Source organism: Zootoca vivipara, chromosome 8, assembly GCF_965207765.1.
Source record: "Zootoca vivipara chromosome 8, rZooViv2.hap1.1, whole genome shotgun sequence".
NCBI classification, from domain to species: Eukaryota; Metazoa; Chordata; class Lepidosauria; order Squamata; family Lacertidae; genus Zootoca; species Zootoca vivipara.
This window is the reverse complement of record NC_142591.1, coordinates 82,129,969-82,149,849: the sequence shown is the minus strand read 5'-3', so window position 1 is coordinate 82,149,849 and position 19,881 is coordinate 82,129,969. Positions and strand designations below refer to the sequence as shown.

The 19,881-nt window shown below is 40.6% G+C and overlaps 1 protein-coding gene across 26 annotated transcripts in view; it reads left to right on the top strand.

Moving 5' to 3' along the window:
- PTK2 (protein tyrosine kinase 2) overlaps positions 1–19,881 on the top strand; it is a 198,223-nt gene that overhangs the window by 60,443 nt on the left and 117,899 nt on the right. For 10 of the 26 annotated variants that reach the window (XM_035125348.3, XM_035125338.3, XM_035125335.3 and 7 more), the window contains exon 1: positions 4,155–4,661. The exons of 15 other annotated variants lie outside the window; for them this stretch is intronic. In XM_035125348.3, the coding sequence (XP_034981239.3) occupies positions 4,559–4,661 (103 nt within the window). In that variant the 5' untranslated portion in view covers positions 4,155–4,558. Of the gene's footprint in view, positions 1–4,154; positions 4,662–19,881 lie in introns of those variants that run through there. One more of the 26 variants, XM_060277578.2, reaches the window with a different exon arrangement.

Genomic DNA, 19,881 nt, shown 5'->3' with positions numbered 1-19,881 from the left:
TCTAGCAGTCCATGGGACTCTCAAGAGTCTCCTCCAGCACCATAATTCAAAAGCATCAATTCTTCGGCGATCAGCCTTCTTTATGGTCCAGCTCTCACTTCCATACATCACTACTGGGAAAAACATAGCTTTAACTATACGGACCTTTGTCGGCAAGGTGATGTCTCTGCTTTTTAAGATGCTGTCTAGGTTTGTCATTGCTTTTCTCCCAAGAAGCAGGCGTCTTTTAATTTCGTGACTGCTGTCACCATCTGCAGTGATCAAGGAGCCCAAATGTTATACATAAAGGTAAAGGTAACCCTGACCATTAGGTCCAGTCGTGACCGACTCTGGGGTTGCGCGCTCATCTCGCATTATTGGCCGAGGGAGCCGGCGTATAGCTTCCAGGTCATGTGGCCAGCATGACAAAGCCGCTTCTGGCGAACCAGAGCAGCACATGGAAACGCCGTTTACCTTCCCGCTGTAGTGGTTCCTATTTATCTACTCGCATTTTGACGTGCTTTCGAACTGCTAGGTTGGCAGGAGCTGGGACCAAGCAACGGGAGCTCACCCCGTCACAGGGATTCGAACCGCCGACCTTCTGATCAGCAAGCTCTAGGCTCAGTGGTTTAACCACAGCGCCACCTGGGCCCCTTAATAAATAAATAATAAATAAATAAATGCTGTAAATTGAAGATTTTAAATTTCAATGAACCACATATATAGTAGGGAGAGCCTTGTAATTAAATTCTTTTCAAGGTGTAAGAAGCATTCTGTTTACCAGTTGCATTTTTTTAGTGTGTGGATTCCATCTGCTTTTCTTTCTAGATATTTGGTCTTCCCTGTAGTATGTATGGTTGTCAAAAAGGAGCCTTTTGGAGCCTCATAGAGAGGTGAGAGGGTAAAGTTCAGAAGAGGAGATATAGCCTTCCATGACACCCCCTTCCTATTCTACCCTGAATGTATGAAGGATTAAGGAACTTCAGGTTATCACTTGCTGCCTGGAATGCAAGGGAAATGGTTCTTTTTCAGAGGTGCTTCTGGAATTAAGGGTATTACCTTTCCAGAGGTTTGATAATCTGTGCTGAAGGGGGAATATAAAAAACAGCTCTCAGTTAAAACGTGTGAGAGGAAAGATTCAGTTCATAAAGTGAGACACTAACCTTGATGTTTGGCTTGTATGAAGACAAAATATAAGGTGGCAGTTGCATCTTCGTGTGCATGTAACTTACTCAGGTCAGACATAACATTCAACTATAGCTTAGTGTTATGAGAATGAACATGGGTGATCTACAGGTTTGGGTTCTCCGTTCTCGTTCACATATGGGGGAGGATGTTTTAAAGCTTCTGGATGTGGTTTCAGACAAACCACCGTCTTCCATTTCCTCTGAGTGGATGAAACACTGGTTTGTTCAAACCACAATTGGTTTAATCAGACCAGGATATTACACCACATTTTGGTTCTAGAGGCTCATAATTGTGTAAAAGAAAACATTTCAATATGTGCAGCTTTCCCTACCTGATAAGCTTTTAACTAATATTATGGACAAATATAGGGACATGGGTGGCACTGTGGGTTAAACCACAAAACCTAGGGCTTACCGATCACAAAGTCGGCAGTTTGAATCCCTGTGATGGGGTGAGCTCCCATTGCTCGGTCCCTGCTCCTGCCAACCTAGCAGTTCGAAAGCACGAAGTGCAAGTAGATAAATAGGTACCGCTCCAGCGGGAAGGTAAACAGTGTTTCTGTGTGCTGCTCTGGTTCACCAGGAGCGGATTAGTCATGCTGACCACATGACCCAGAAGCTGTACGCCGGCTCCCTCGGCCAGTAAAGCGAGATGAGTCGTCCGCGACTGGACCTAATGGTCAGGGGTTACCTTTATCTATGGGCAAATATACGAAACTGCCTTATACTGAGTCACTGGCCAGTCTCGTCCAGTACTGTCTACTTTGGCTGCCAAAAGTTGTCCAAGGTATATGAGTCCTCTCATTCTTTTGCATCTGGTCATCTTATAGATGCCTTATATTTTGTGCGGTAGTAGAAACTACTGTGCCTATACTGCTGCACTTGTTCTGTTCTTGAAAATTGATGCTGAGAGGATTTTTGTTCATCGTTCATCCTACTTTCCTGCCCTGACTATAAGCATAAGGAGATGTCATTTTATGTTGGGGACTCTTTAGACTTTGAAGGAGCTTTGGTCATTATGCTTGAGCAGTGGGGCAGAACTAATGGTTCAATTGTGCTCTAATTTTTTATTTTAAACTGTATTGGAACCTAGTTTTCTAAGTTCTTTTCAAAAGGGCTGAACAGAGCTTGTTGTAGACATGTCCAGCTGTTCTTGTTGTGAAACTAGTAGCAGTGACGTGCACCAAGAACAATGTGCGCATGCTTCCCATGTATTTGTTGCAGGTATTAGGTGTCTGCTTCAAGTTCCAAGGAATGCCTCCTTTTGCGTCCCTGTGGATTGCTCTCACAGGCAGGCATGGGAGCAGGATCTCAGACACAGATCATAAATTAGGTGTTAGCAGGTTAGTATAATGAATATGATCCTTCATGTAACCTCGTCCCAAACTGCTGAGGACTTTAAAGATCATGACTAGTGCTTTGAAATTAAACCCAGAAATGCACTGGCAACCAGTGCAATATGTTACAACCCCAACCCACCTCCAGACATCAGTTCAGCATTTCACACAGCCTTCTGGAGCAAATAGGTGGAAAAGAGGAGTAGAGCTGTACAGTATGTCATCCACATGCTGATGACATTATTGTTAAATTTGGAACTATTCCTTTTTAAAAAAAAAAGAAAAAAAGAAAAAAACTTCATGAAAATTAACTTGGATGCTGAATGCTAGCCTCATTTAACAAAAATGAAATAAGAAGAAACATACAAAAAACCCACATCCCACTCTTTTTCTATGGTGTTCCCAATATACACAGTTTTACTTAAATGTGTGGTTCCTCGGAATGTAACCCCCGCATCAATGGGTAGCTGCCTGTACCTGACATCTCCATTTCAGTTAAGCAGAGCACAATTTGCAGCCACATCCAATGTAGTGGCACAGGCAGCCATATTTGCTATGCTGGCTATGAGCTTGACTATGACTCGCAACAATATTGGTTTAGCAGTGGAGTTGGTCATGCTTGCTTGCACTTAAATGGAAATCGATATGCTGCTTCCTGACTTGGTGGTTTTGAAAAGCTACGCAAAACAGTATTCTTCAGGGCTAAAGGAGTAATTAATTAATAAAACAGAACACCTGTGTATATCACAACCTGCTCCATGTTAAATAGAAAGCATTTTCACATTGGGAAGGACTCATGAGCCCAGGCACATTGTGGGAGAATGCATTTGGCTAGTAAACAAAGCTGTTTAAATCCAGCAGTTGCTAAAACACTTTCTTGGTTTGTGTGTCACTGTGTGAGTGGAAGAGGCAAAATATATATACCACGTTCTGTGTTGTTTGCTGCAATGTGTGTATGTATAAATAGCCAGTTTATCATTGATATTCTGTGCGCCTGTGTGTGTGTGCTGAAGGAAACAGAATCTGTTTTCAGTTAACCTTTTGTGGTTGGAGTATAATATGCGCAGAACACCCGTATGTATTGACCTTTGCTGAATGCTAGCTTCAAGACGTTTTAAACAATGGCCATACTTGGTGTATAATTTGGGTCACCTTTTTTCATCCATTGTGTGTGCGTGTCTATGTGTGTTTTGAGGTATCTTTTCCATTTTTCTAGTAATCCTTTCTTGTAGATAAATTTTGAGAATATTTTAGAACATACACAGTTTACAGTACTTGGAAAGTATGAAGTTTGTAATTGGGTTGTCTTTAAATGAAAGATGATTAGAGGTTACATCTCATTGTTTAGTGCAACCCCTCCCCCCTCCCCCAATTATTCTTGTTTCATCAGAATAGCTATTTAAAATCAAATGTCAGTGTAGGTAGATAGGATGCCAGAGGCATGGATTTAAAGCTAAACTGGTTGCAGGAGCGGATCTACAGCTATGACCTGGGTCAGGCTTGATTTGCAGCTTAGTCAGTTTTAGAATCTGCTGTCAGTTTTGTAAACAGGAATCTGCTGGCTGAACTGAACAGAAGGGTGAGATTAGCATATTAATAAGGTTGTTGCTAATCGCCTCGCCTCCCTCCCCTCTCCCTCTCTTCCTCCTCCGCCTCTCCTGAATGAATCTAGGAATACAGACGCACACAGTCACATTGCTGGCTGGTTGCATTCTGTTTGGTAGCTTGTCCAGGGAAAAGGATGATCTGTGCTTTAAATTGTTGAGGCATGCGAAGACTCCGAAACTGAAATGCATTCTTCACGCTGTCGGAATATATTACTTGAGCAGCACTAAGGAATGGGGTGGTGTGGAGGTGGGTCTTTTCTTGCTTCTATCTTTGCAGTCAAACCTGAAAGACGCTAAATGTAAGGAAGGTTAGTAGTTGATTTTTCCTGCTTGTGACTACACTCAAGCGGCTGGCTTCCCAGCCCCCCTGCGGGAGCAAATACTACTGGAGACCTGAATTGGAACATTGTATGCTGGAGCCTGGTGTGATCTCTATACGATTGTGTGTATGTTGTTCTTGGAATTGGCAGGGCAACAGGCCCCGAAACAAGCAGGTGTCATCTATATGGAGAAAAGCGGCTGTAGTCCATTCCCAATATGCTGGGCTAAAGGTACACCAAACTTAAATATTATATATTTTCTGACTTTTGATTCATTCATCAAAATCAAAGGGGGAAATTAAGTTGGTTGTTAGAGAAGGACTGGCATGAAATTGAAAACACAGTGGCTGTATTCTGGCCATGTAATTTTGATGTGGAAGCAGTCAGCTGTGGTGTTTTACCTGACAACCATAAACATTTTACTCTGTAAAGGCAGGGAAACAAATGGTATGGGCATTATTGGTTTTGAATAGTCAGTACTTTTCAGTTTTGATGATCTATTTGAAATGGAGAATTCATCTACCTCAGTTGCCTGCATGTTTTTTATTTATTTAAATCTTTTATCAAATGTTATTAATTATATTTCAGGATAGATTATGCAAATTTAGACTAATTTTCGGTGGCTAAAACAGGGTGGAAATTTGATGAGTGTGAACAGGATAGAATTTTTATGCAGAACTGCTGCATAGTTACCTTTTTAAAAAGCTGTGGTAAACGTGACAGGGAAGTGCTTTATAGCTGGCACAGTCAGACAGGATCTGACTTGAAATTCAGGTTGAGCAATAAAACAGTTCCAAGTATAGAACTCTCCCTACTGGGTGTATTTTTAGTGGATTTTAAAGGCAGCAACATTATTTGCACCCTTGCCCTTTTAGTGCACTGTCCTGTAAGGTCCAGCTGCCTGTACTGTACAGTTTAAGGTAAAATTATAAAGGACAAAATAGCCCTCCCCCCACAAAAAGGTTTAATTTTGTAATGAAAAGTAGTGCAAGATGACTTCTTTCTTTATGGTGGTAGTGATGTGATTCACCTGAACAAGTCACCTATAGTATCCAGCTGGGCTATGACCCTGCTCCCTGCCAAAGGGTAGCAGGAGTATTGCAATGCTCAGTTCATTACACGACTGGAGGCAGTTTGTGACCGCTACTCTTTGAAGGAAGGTTTTTAATCTGCTGTCACATAATGAGTTGTCAGCTGTGCCATAGCTTATGGTGGAGCATTGAGTCTGGTTTTAACCTCCTGACGTCTCCTGTCCAAGATTCCTGTCCAAGATAGCAGATCTGAGAGACAGCTACCTGAGAACTTGGTTTTCCATTGCCAGTCAATGTGTCTTACTTACCCTCCTTTTCCTCAGAGAAGTTGCATATATTCTCCTCCCCCCCCCTTTACCCCACAAGGGTGTTGTGAAGAATGATTATTATGAGAGATTTGAATCCAGGCCTCCTGAGTCCTATGCCACACTTGCTGTCATGGGTAGCAGATTGTTTTATTTTATCAGGGGTAGCCATCCCCCTCCAGTTGTTGGGGATTCCCATCAGCCTCAGCCAGCATAGTCAGTGTTTGAGAGTTCAGAGCCCAAGGACAGGTGGAGGGTGCCATGTTGGGTTAGATGAACCACTGATTGGACAGTATATATGACAGCTTCTTAGGTACTTATCTCCAAACTAGTTGTGAAACCTTCCCAGTGAAATATAAGTCCAAAATTCTTGAATAGTTTCCTCTGGATACGTGCAATGCATTTCCTTGGAATTTTCTTTAGAATTCTCCTACTATGTGCACCTTCGTCTTAGTGAGCTGTAAACATAAAGTGAAGCACAGCATTTTTGTTACTTTTGGATCCCAACTCAATATTTCCTGTTTTATGAAGGGCATATTTGTTAAGTTAAATAAGGCAATGGTAACTTTCAATTTTGAAGGCACAAATGCACTGAATGCTGTTCGCTTATATAAAATTAATGCTACATGTATTTTTGATGAGATTTTTAAAAAATAGTTTCACATAAAGGATACACTTGGAGCCTTGTGTCAGGCTTACATTAGAATGTAGGGATATTCAGTTAGATTACAGAGGAGTTAGTCCCTTAGCTGCTTTTATATATTCCTCATCTGTTGAATAAAACTCAAGGGTAAAGATGCTGCTCTTCATGTCTGCAATGTCTAGTTTAATATCAAACCTTCTAAATTTTATCAGTACTGGATACTTCAGGGATAATATCCAGGAAGCCATAGGATACTTACAGAGTTACATAAGTCTCGCAGGCACTTTGCAAGTTATAGGAATCAGATACCCTGAAGCCAGACATTGATGGGCCTAGACACTGTTTAGGATAAGAAGAATACAGATAAGTAGTCCTATTCTTTACTATCATTGTGATCTCATTTCAGAGTAACTTTATAACTGTTAACTCAACTTTTAACTGAAGCAGTGGACATGGTTAACTTCAAGCCATTCTGTCCAGGTGTTGGTAGACAATGTGTGTCTTAGGGACGGGGACGGGATGACATACACACATACAAGCTCTCTGTTTGAACTCTCCATGTGTCTTAAAGGGACCCCTGACTGTTAGGTTCAGTCACGGACGACTCTGGGGTTGCGGCGGTCACGTCACTCTACAGGCTGAGGGAGCCGGCGTTTGTCCTCAGACAGCTTCCAGGTCATGTAGCCAGCATGACTAAGCTGCTTCTGGCAAACCAGAGTAGCACACGGAAACGCCATTTACCTTCCCACCGGAGCGGTACCTATTTATCTACTTGCACTTTGACATGCTTTCGAACTGCTAGGTTGGCAGGTGCAGGGACTGAGCAACAGGAGCTCACTCCGTCGTGGGGATTTGAACCGCCGACCTTCTGATCAGCAAGCCCTAGGCTCCGTGGTTTAGACCACCCTTTAATTAATACACTGTTCAGCTGACATCCAATTACTCCTTACTACCCATGTTTGTGGATCTAGACATACCTTATGACTTCATACACCTGCTGACGTCTTATAAGTAAGAAGAAAATTAGTTTTCTACTTCAAAATGTGCATGGAAGTATTTATTTGGCAATTTTTACCTCTCTAAAATATGTTGGACAGGGATCTACATTTTTTGGCCACCAGCTTGTTTCCAGTTGGCTGGAGGCAAGCACTTTTGCCCAACAGCCAAGAATTCCCACCAAACTTACTGGAGGGGAAGGTAGATAAGAAGCATTCCAGATTCAGTTTGACCCCCACCCCCGTTCCGTTACCTGAGGGAAAGATAAGTGGTGAAAATTGCAGGCTTTAGGCAGTGCACAGTTTCCTTTCCCCAGTTCTCTCACATGCAGAAAAGACTGGGCAAGGAGAGTGAAAGTTTCAGCGGATGCTGGGAAATGGGGCTCAGAGCTTTCCTCTGAACCTTTGACCTGGGGAGAGGGTGGGAATTAATCCAGGCTGAGCCTGAGTCACTTCTCTGCTTCAAAGGAGGAAGGTCTGTTGCTCATTACTCTCACCAGTGTGGGCAGTTGCACACTTGTCATGGAGAGCATGGCAAGTGTTTGGAGACAAGTAAGTGGAGGTTTGGAAGGATTGCACCAGAACTGGGGGAGCTCAGCAGATGTGTTAGACTGAGGTTGCTCTTCTGGTCTAGAGCTGTTTGTTTCCCAATTCCTCTTCAGGAGAACTGGTGCAGTGTGCCTCCTTGCTTGCATATATTTCCTCAGGGTCATTCCTGCTGCCTTGTTCCTGTGGCTAGGCTCCAGTTTCCCACCTTTGAAAGTAGAAATGTGTCCTTGGCCTTTGAATGGCTAAGGTTGGATTCACATGTGTTAGTAACATGTCAGAGTTCATGGTCTTCATTCTTTTTTTCTGAGGCAGTCATTCTGCCTCTCACTTCCCTCCCCTCCCCCCCCCAAATGTAGACAAGTGAACATAAGAACTGGATCAGATCAAAGGCTCATCTACTCCATCATTGTGTTTCCCCATTGACCAAACAGACGCCTTTGGAAAGTCCACCAGCAAGACATGAGGGCAAGAGCACTTGCCCACTTACATTCCCTTATAGTATTCGTCATCGTGACTAGTATCCATTCCTAGCCTTATGCTTCATGAATTTGTCCAAATGCCTTTTAAAGCTGTCCCAAGTTTGTGGCCATTACTGTATCTTGTGGGAGTAAATTCCAGTGTTTAACTGTACATTGTGTGAAGAAGTGTTTCCTTTGGGCTGTCCTGAAGCATGCAGTTTCATTGAAGCATGTAGTTTCATTAAGTTACTGTGAATTGTGTGTTATGAGAGGTGTGGGTGGGGAAAACCTCCCCTGAAACACTTTCTCCAGATCATTTCTAGCATGTTTCCTGCTTCTTTTTCAAACTAAAAAGCACCAAATGCACCAAACCTTTCTGCATAGGGGAACTGCTCAGACCCTAGATAATTTTAGTTTCCCTTTTCTGAATCTTTCCATAGCTGCCAAGTTTTCCCTTTTCTCGCGAGGAAGCCTATTCAGCATAAGGGAAAGTCCCTTAAAATAAGGGATAACTTGGCAGCTATGTCTTTCCTAGCTTTACAATAGAGGTGTGTTGATGAGGGGATATTTTTAAATTTCTGGTAACTTACAGAGCAGTGGTGGCTGAAGAGATGCCTTGTGGATGGATGTTTCTGGACTGCAACTCACATCGTTCCTGGCCATTGGCCGTACTGGCTGTGTCTGATGGGAGTTGCATTTGGATGTGGGTAAGAAACAACTAACTTGGCGTAAAACCTGCAAATAATCCCTTACTGGTTTATTATGGCATAAACTGACTTAGACAAGAATATACTTCAGCAATATATATATATATATATATATATATATATATATATATATATTGCATTGTACATCCTGCCAAGCACATATCAACACAAGAGACAAATAACTATTTTAAAGGTTGTGTGTGTGTGAAGTAATTATTTCTCAAATAGTCTGTTTTCAGTGTTCCCCAGAGAGAAGATGCAGTGAGAGTTTCTTATTTGCAATTGAATAGCGACTAGTCTTTATCTGATAAATATGCATGCAGTGCTTGTGGGCTTAACCTTAGGGAACAAAACTGGATCTGGCCAGCTCTGATAATGGTTAAATAGCTGCATATGGAAGCAAGGTAGTAAAACAATGACATATTTGAATAATAACATTCTTAACTGTTGTAAAATTAAGTGTGCTATTAACCATCTCCTGTCGCTACGTGCCACAGACCATACAGTTATGTATGTCAGCTACTGCCTAGGAAACATTGTCTGAAAATCTGCTTATCTTTATCTTCTTCATGTTGACATTCCATATATCAGTGGCATTTCTCCTTCTTGAAAAGAACCCTGTGCAAAAGAACCCTTTGTGAATTCAGGGACTCTGTACAATCCTTCTCGCTTTCTCTCTTGCTTTAAAAAGCGGAAAAGCTACTATCTTCTCAGTGACCTGATTGTAATTAGTACTCTGGGGCTTATGTGGCTGGTACATTGTTGCTATAATCGGCTAAGCAATCCTTCCTTTTCTGTACAAAATAACCTCGACAGTGTTGCCAAATTCAACTTTTTCACACCAGTATAGCCTCATGCAACTTCACACTGAAGCAGCCTTTTTCCTGTTGAGAGCTGCTCTGGAATCAAGACACTTCTGATTTACTTACTGTGTTCAGAGTAGAGTGCCTTATTCCTGATGGTGGTTATAACGGACTTGGACCTGTGAAAGATGCAGGTTCAAATACTTGATAAGTGATGAAGTTGTTAAGTGTCTCTCAGCATGCTAGCTTCTTTTAAATCTCACTTTTCACTTATGTAAAATGGAATCTCTTATACAGCTATTTCAGGGATAAGACAGAACTATTGTAATCTACTTTTGAAAAGTGCTATAGAAATCATCCTGAAGAGATGATCCCACATAAGAGATGACCTGAAAGTCTTTTGAGCTGTTTGTGAGTGTAGTGTTTTATTGCATTACATGCTTGAATATCTGAAAACCCAAGAAAAAGTGTTTTCATACATAATCTGAGCAGCATCTAAAGCTTTCTTTCTCTGTTGGCCTTTTCATGTCTGGAATAAATGAGCAGACTTCTACATACAAACCACCTTTATGTATAGAATGCTTGTGGAATTACTTTATAATGGAAATATTTCAGTCAAATCTGAATAGATTTAGGAGGGATTTAATGAGTAACCTTAAATAGGGGTTTACCTTTCCAATGAACTGCTTTCTGCATTGCTTTTGGAAACCAGGGTGAGCTCTTTTTGACTACTTGGAAAGGTGGAGTTCCCCTGAGAGAATTTTTAATGTGATGCCAGGCTGATTTGCTGTGATGTTACGAACCAACTAAAACATAAATAATTTGCGGTCATTCAATGTTTTACTTTTGGCTTAAGAGTAAATTGGAAAACATGATGGCAAAAGCTGTTGCAGAGAATGTAGCAGTAAAAATTAACCAAATTTAACCAATACTGGTTAAAATATGTATTTCTTTAATGAACAATTATTTAGTTCTCAGACTTGAAAGTAATACATTCTTTCAAAATAAGCATATTTTAGACTAAGTGCATCATTCTTCCCACTGTTATTTTGGCACCTGCTGCTTCCATTAAAATACCAGAAAGTAAATGCTTAAATGTGGTTTTGATGCCCTAATTTACACAATCATCCTGGAGTGACAGTCCCATAATTCACTCCTGATTTGTTTATGTATTCAAGGGGTCGATCAACAGTTGGATTTCAGAAAAGTTGACCAGTGCCATAACCAACCTCCCTAGCACCATTAATAAGTTATCACTGGTATGAAGTCTTTGCTGGGGGCTGCACTTTCATGCCACCCTTCTCTGGTTTTCTGGTGCTATCCTGATATTTTGGAATACAGCTTTCATCAGCTCTGGCCAGGATTTCTTATGCATATTTAAAAGATTTGCATATTTTCATGTTCAGGGGCTGAACATGCTTCACCGTGTTAGGCTGTATACAAGGGGCCAATGAGAAACTGCATGGGTGCCGTTCTGCCTGACCTGCTGCCACACAAAGTTTTTGAGCAAGCAAACATTTCATAATTGAACATTATTTGGAATACCTATCAATATTAATTATTAACTGCCAAGTTCTAGGTAGTCCTAATGCGGAACAAGAGCCACTCATTGGTTTGGAATTACAATAGTAGTGGATGTCTTATATGTATAGATGCTGAGCATTTAAATGGACAGGGTCCCTCTTCTTTTGGGTTTAGGAAGAGCTTGCTTTTAAAGGAATTGAGCTCTAGTTCCTCAGAATAAAGTGCCTCTTCTTTTGGGAGAACCCCCAAGGTTTATGAAGAGCTTGCTTTTAAAGGAATTGAGCTCTAGTTCCTCAGAATAAATGGGAAAACTTACTGAATTTGCACATGCATTTGAAGGAAGCAACGGGCAGTGTAGAGGTGCAGGACTTTGTTGTTGTTTAGTCGTGTCCAACTCTTTGTGACTGCAATGGGCAGTGTAGAGGTGCAGGACTAGGGAATATCAATCACTGGAAACAGGAATGGGCTTGCAAACATGCACATACCTTGGACAAGTGAAAAAGAAACCATGCAAGTTTAAACACTGAGGCTGAAAAGTAAGAGTCTATAACAAGCTGTTCAGTATCTAAGCAAGATAAGCTAGGAAAGTAATATTCTGTATTTTAATACAGTGGAAGTTCAGCAGGGGAAGCTTGGGAGAATAAAGGCTGTCATGAACTTATTTTTTGCCATGAACCAATACATTTGTTGTTGGAAGATTAGTACAGATTTCCTGTAAACTAATACTGATGATCACAGCCCCCCAGTAAAGCAGAAAGAAGATGAAGTGCATCAAGCAATTGTAGGAATTTGGGAAATGCGGGAAGGCCAAAAAAAGTGGCTATTATGGAGGAGACTGACCAACTAATATGCTAAAAAAGCAAGCAGAAAGCTTTGTAAGGCCAGCTAGATTCCTAGCAAAATGAGAGGGGAACAGATGGAAGAAAACTAGTGTGGCATGAAAGGCCTACAGCTTTATAACAGTCTTTAGATAGATAGCAAGAGATATTTTGCAAGTGGAATAAGATGCCTAATTAGGTGGCAAACAAAAATAGAGAGAGAATGGTTTAAAGTAATGTTAGGTTTAAAAGCATTATTTGAAATCATGACTGTTCATTTTAACTTGTGATAAATGTAAGAAAGTGATGTAACAAAACTGTAGAATTAGAATATAAAAATTGCAAAAATTGCTCAGTTTCTTTTATTTTCAGTTGTGTGGGTTTCCCCCACTCTGTTCATGCAAATCAGTTTCTGTTCTAATGTTTAGACAATTAATGTCTTTAAAAAGCAAAAGTGCACTTTTTCATGTAATCTTTTCTAATGAACAGAATCCATGAAGCCAGCAGGATGGGATGTGCTGCTTGTATTGGTGGGATTAATGTGATCAGAATAAGCGGTTTTCTCAGAGTTACATTTGCCTCCGTCTGCTCATCTAATTTCTTCCATTTGTCGAAGTCTTGTTATATAGAAACAATCTATCTTTATCTCTTAGTATTGTGCCTCCTTGCATCTAGTCTGTGTGCCTCATTTGTCTTCAGCTTTATAGAATCATTTGGTTGAAAGGGACTTTTTCAAAGGCCATTAAATTTGTTCATCTCTGGAAGGCAGGGAAATCTATGAACTATCCCCTGCCTATCAATCCATATAGTTTGGACATCAACTTCAGGTCCTAAGCAAAGACTGCTTGTGGGCAAGCCCCTGTGCCAACATGGTTGCAGAGTCATAGAATCATAGAGTTGGAAGAGACCACAAGGGCCATCCAGTCTAACCCATAGCTGTCAAGTTCTCCCTTTTTTAAAGGGAAATTCCCTTATGCTGAATAGGCTTCCTCTCGAGAAAAGGGAAAACTTGACAGCTTTGGTCCAACCCCCTGCCAAGCAGGAAACACCACCAAAGCATTCTTGACATATGGCTGTCAAGCCTCTGCTTAAAGACCTCCAAAGAAGGAGACTCCACCACACTCCTTGGCAGCAAATTCCACTGCCGAACAGCTCTTACTGTCAGGAAGTTCTTCCTAATGTTTAGGTGGAATCTTCTTTCTTGTCGTTTGAATCCATTACTCTGGAGCAGCAGAAAACAACCTCCCAAATAGTAACCCTGTGCACATGGCAGTGTGTTCCCTTTTCATGCACCCATGAGTAGTTGGCACTGGATGAAAGCAAGTGAGATGCTTCCAGGCACAATATGAAGAGGATTTCATAAGAGTATGATAGGAATACCGACAAATGATGGTCAGGACTGTAAAATATCAGCACATTTGCTACCCCAAAATATTTTTTCCTTCAGTTTGTTGCTTGCACCCATCATGAAGTCCAATCACTAGTGCTCTTGGGTTAATACAAAAGACAACCAAATTTTTACTTAAAATGTGTTAAGCTATGGAATGTTTCAACAGTTACATCTACAGAGGTAGCAGCAGAAAATATATAAGTTTTTCTTTTCCGTGAGCTTTTTTATTGCTGTGCAACCAGCAAACCTCAGTGGCAGTGATAGGGAACCTTTTTCTTTCCCAATAGTTTCTGGATTATAGTTCCCTTTGTCCCTGACCATTTGGTATGCTGGCTAGGGCTGATGGGATTTGGAGTTCAGCACCTTTGGGAGGTCACCACACTTGGAACAGCTGTACTATAGCAATGCTTGCTTCTAGGATTGAAAATATTGACTATTTGTGTTATAATAGAATACTTTAAAATATTTGTTATTGTTCAGACGTTATTGGCCTAACTTCAGTTTTCAGGCACAGATCTTCAGGATAAGTATAATAAAGTTTTTGCATGTCCAGACCTCTTTGCTTGTTGTCTGGGAGTATTTAGAGCAAGCTGGATGGCCCTAGGTATCCACTATAGTCTATTTGACCTTTCTAAAGATAGTTTGGTACGGTATCTTTAGGGTAGGGGCTGAATTAGACACTTTAGTGTCTGAGCACCACCTTAGCTTCTGTTAAAACTCATAAAAACCTTGAGTCAGATATTGAAGCCCCCCCCCCCAAAAAAAACCTTGGTGTTTTAAGCTCACTCAGGTGTTAACTATTTGCATGCTGTTTCTGTTTTTTTTTGTTCTTAATTGTTTAATTATTGATTTATTATTCTTTGAATATTCACCACCTTGAGTGCTTGGTTTAGAAAGGTGTCAGGCAGAATGGAAAATATTGCAATAAATCTGGTATCGAGCAAGTTGTTTTAAGTAGCTGTGAACTTATAAAAATATATTTCTTAACTGCTTCGTATATTTTTCTTCTTGGGCCTAAAATAATAACCAGTTGACAGAACAAACGAATAGAATTGTCATATTAAAACTGGATATTAATAGCAGAAAGCATAATGGGCAGAAGCCTTTCAGTTCCGTCTTGGTTTACACAGCATTTGGTAAACTCCAGAGGTAACTACTTATATAAATGGATTACACATTTTGAAATAAATCTCAAGGCCATCAGAGGCCCATCTGAGTTTATCATATAGCATTACAACCAAGCTGCATTTTATTTTCACAATATTCTTCAGTTGTTGCTCAATTAAAGCTCCTAAGGAAATCCCCAATAGTTGTTTAAACTTATCATTGGCATGTAAAATAGGCTTTGTGAGTATCTGCTGTCCTTAAAACAACAACAAAAATTTCTTATTCCTTGTGCTTCAAATTATACAGTTCTTCTGAGACCTAAGCAACAGTTTTGTCCAAACTAAAAGTTAATGACATGTGCCACCTCAAGGAACTGTAAATTCAGGATTAAATGTAAATCCAGCCTTCCTCCATTTTTAGTTGGCATTTTTTTCTCTATGAGAGGCTGTTTTTCTCAGATTTGGTGATAGAGACCCATTATACTAACACAAAGTGCAATCCATAAAAGACTCAAAAATACCCACAGAAATTAATGGGAGCTGTGTAAAATAAACGCTGTTCAAAAATCATGTATGAAAAATATAACCCCATGGAATGTCTTTGCACTTGCTGCCATGCCTCTTAAGTAGTAGACACAGGTTTGCACATATTTTTTTCACATTCCACAGTAGCCATGCCCTGCCAGTTCAGGAGGGGCATTGCTTGGGTATTTGGTAGATGATGCTGTTGGGTCCAGTTGCACGGGTGGAATTCTGTATGTGGTTTCAGACTGACAACTTTAGAGGTAGCCATGCCAGCAGGGGAACATGAAAGGCTATATATTCAGAACTCTTTTGTTCTTCTTCCTTTCCCATGTGGCTGCATCTTTGAATTGTTTTAGGATTTACTGCTTTTTAGTTCTATCTGATAGTCAACAACCCCAAGTTAATTATTGGATAAGAACAATATTGTAAGGGAAGCTTGTGTGGTTGAAATATACAGTATTTTAGACTTCCGGTCTGCTGCGCCGGAGAAAGAAGACGCAGCGACTGCGAGCTCCGCAGTCCCTGGCATCGCGGGGGGGGGGGGAATTCCGCGGGGCGTGCGGATTCCCCACGAGAACCTCGGGTAGAGCGTCCCGAGGGCTTAAAGTCCGGCAGGCTCCATTTTTGGCGATTCCTCTGCTGCCCGGAGACCCAGTAGAGTCTCCGAGAGCCAGCGGAGTGGAGTCGCGGGAGCCATTTTGGACGACATCGTTGCCTCCGTAATTGCGAAGCCCCGAGTCTTCTACCGGGCAGCGGCAGATTCTCCCAAGAAAAGAAAGGATTTCTACAAAGTAAGTTAAACCTTCATTTGGACTTGTGGATTCTAAAATTAATCAATTGGAAAAAATAGGAGAGATCCAAAAACGGGAGTCGATCTCTTCCTAATGGTCAATTAAGAGGCGCATTAAACATTCCAAAGCCGAAAAAGACACTTTGTTCTTAGTACCTGAAAGAAACAAAGACTTTGTATCCCTTTACAAATCCCGGTGCCGTTACCTCCCGAGGAACAGTAACTGTATAAAGGGAAGAATTCATTTGACAGCTGTCAAAGCTGTCAAAATTGTGAAAAGACAAGGAAATTCATAAAAATTCGTTGAAAGTTTAATTGGCTGCAAGATTATATTAAAAGAGAAGTATTTGGAATTAAGAGATGACCTATTGTTGAAAATTAAAGACAATGGAAAAGAACAGGCAAGATGGAGGAAAGCGTGAGTAAATGGAAATTTCCAGTGTGCTCTGCCTCCTAATCTTCTGCCAGTCTGTGGTTAGAAGGAATGAAAACAATGTATTCACCAAGCTTCCAAGAGACAGTTCTGAACTATTTAGAGATTTTGAAGGACATTCACAGGACACTGCAACACTCCAGCTTAACATGTTCAGAGACTTTGGTTCAAGATCAGGACTCAGAGGACAATGTGGAAAGTTTACCCGAGAGTAATGAACAAGAAGTGGACTTTGCAAAAACTGAGGTGGATTATAAAAAAAGTGACCTGGAGGAAGAACAACAAGGACTTGAAAAGGAAAAAGACAGCTGCCAAGAACAACAAAATGATTTAAAGACTGAAGAAAAGAAGGCTCTTGGAGGGACTAAAAATTGGGCATGGGTGATTGAGGGAAAGGAAAGGCAGAGGGAGGGGGGAACAGAGGCCTGGATCTGGAAATGGGAAAGAATGGGTGTGGGGTGAAAAATTTTAGTTAAAAAGTATTTTGGTGATTGATTAACGGTTTCTGAAATCTTGGCTTGATAAAGGATTGCTGATTCAAGGGTGGGGAAAGGACACCGGGAGGAGAAAGGAGAGTGAATAGATTTTAAAATCTAGCTTTCTGGAGGGGGGTAGAAGAATGGCTTTGGAAATAATTTTTGGATTTGTATTAACATGTTTGTGTTCAGATAAGTGTCTGGATGGAGGGCCGCCTTCCCCCCTCTCTTAGCTCAGAAGCACCTGGTGGCAGAGGGTGCTCTGGGGGGGAGGGGGGGAGGGAAGCCCAGACACAAAAATGGAACCTTTGAAGTGCTGCGCCTCGCAGGTTCCTCTTGTGGCAGGAGGGGACTTGGGGGGGGGGGCAGCATGAAGAAGGAGGAGGAATAAGTCAATATTATAAGGATAAGATTTGGAACTGGAATAGAAAACCCGCCATAATTCATTAGAGAAGTTAGGAAAACCAGAAAGATGAGAACTGAGGAAGTCATAATTATAATGTAAAGAAAATAAGAATGGGGAATTTTTAAATTTTTATTTGTTTTCTCTTTTTCTTTTTTATTCTTTGTTTGTATTTTTTATGTGTATTGTGTTTAAAGGAGCAGCTGAGGGGAAACCGACCCACAGAACCCCTCCATCCTTGTCCTCTTAGTGGCAGGGGGGGGGATGAGGGGGGAGGGGGAGGTCAAACCCAGCCTTATAATGGACCCCTTTGATTCTCAACACCGGCGGGTGCCACTGGTGGCAGAGGTATTTGAAGGGACAGAATTTATATTGTATGTCTCGTTTGTCTTGTTTGTATAAAAATTCAATAAAAATTATTTAATATATATATATATATATATATATATATATATATATATATATATACATACATACAGTATTTTAATCATTGGTTAGATCAGGGATAGGCAACATGGTGCCTTCAACTTCCACCATGGGCTTCAACTTCCATCATGCCTGACCATTGGTTAGGATGTGTGCTGTCGTCCTGAATATCTGGAAGGCACCCAATTTGTCTACCCCAGGGCTAGATAACGTCGTGTACGAATTACATGTTCTTCAATTATGTATTATTTGACATTCTCTTTTATGGCAAAAGTTATTATGAAATTCCTGAAAACCATTTCTGTCTTGTAAAGAGAAAACCACATAGGTATAAAGATAGCCAGACCAAAATATTGAACTCCACAATGCTTCTTTGCTTCTAAGCAATTATAAATTATGTAGTGTGAAAGGCATGTTGACTGTATGACCAGAGGTTTGGGTTGATGTTCCTAGAAACATGTAAAGTTTCTCTTTAGCTAGTCATATATTCTACTAACTCGCATTTTCTGCAGGAGATAAATAAATTATGAAACTGGGAATTTTATTTTAAAAAGGTCAGCCTTCTGTTTTTCCCTTTTAGTGATTTAAATTAATTTAACCATTAATCCTTTCTTCTCATACACGTGAATGCCATCTAAGTGAATAATGTTTGAGGAGGACTATTGAAATTGTTGCTTCCCAGATGTTATTTTCCAGTATTGATAGCACAAGTCCACTTGCTTAGATGTTGAAGGACAATGAAGCAGAAAAGGAGACAAATGGAATGGCTTGGGGTTTACATACTTCATTCAGGGAGAACTTTCTTACACTCTCTTATTACCTTATTGCAGGGGTCCCCAAACTAAGGCCCGGGGGCCGGATGCGGCCCAAACAATCAGCATGTTTTTACATGAGTAGAATGTGTCATTTTATTTAAAATGCATCTCTGGGTTATTTGTGTGGCCTGCCTGGTGTTTTTACATAAGTAGAATGTGTCCTTTTATTTAAAATGCATCTCTGGGTTATTTGTGGGGCATAGAAATTCGTTCATATTTTTTTTCAAAATATAGTCCGGCCCCCCACAAGGTCTGAGGGACAGTGGACCGGCCCCCTGCTGAAAAAGTTTGCTGACCCCTGCCTTATTGTATACACTACCTTATTACCTTTAAGTGGTTCTCAAAGGGTGTGGTATGGCAGGAGGGATGGCAAGTCTGGCGGGGGGGGGGAGATTCAAGGACAATCAAAGAAGCATTTAAACATTTCAGTGCAGTATAGTATAGTATAGTATAGTATAGTATAGTATAGTATAGTATAGTATAGTATAGTATAAACATAATTTTTATTTGCAGATTATGGATAGATATATTTTCAAAATGAGAGCAAGAGAAAGATCAGAAAAGAGTTTTCTTTGTGTTGATGAGGAGATGAAAGTTTGTTTGTCTCAAATTAGGCCTGATATAAATGACATTACCCAGCAAAAGCAAGCGCACACCTCTCACAGAGTTTGTATATATATTAAGGTACATATGTAAGAGGATCATTTGTAATTGTATTTGGGGAATTTTTAATGTTCTCACACAGCTGCATTGTTCTAGTTACAGGTAGGTAGCCGTGTTGGTCTGAGTCGAAACAAAATAAAAAAATTCCTTCAGTAGCACCTTAAAAGACCAACTAAGTTTTTATTTTGGTATGAGCTTTCGTGTGCATGCACACTTCATCAGATACACTGAAACAGCTGCATTGTTTTATACTTTCTGGATGTCTGTATTATAAAGTAGCTATGTTCTGTGTTATAAATCAAGCACTGCTGGGACTTGTTTCTTTTTGTTTTCCAATGTATTTCTTATCAATTAAAAATTCAGTGTGGCACGAGCAAATTTTTATTCTCAAAGTGTAGTCCAAAGAAAAAAAAGTTTGAGAACCACTGCTTTATGACATACAGAGTGGCTGTTTTTAGTGGCTGTTTTGCATCTGTGGAACCTTTATGCCCTAGAGGTTTCCTTGAATCTGAGACCATGTACTTTGCTTGAAGGTCTTGTGTTAAATTTTCAATTAGTCTGGTTGGAAGGTGTTGGGCAATAGCAATAGTA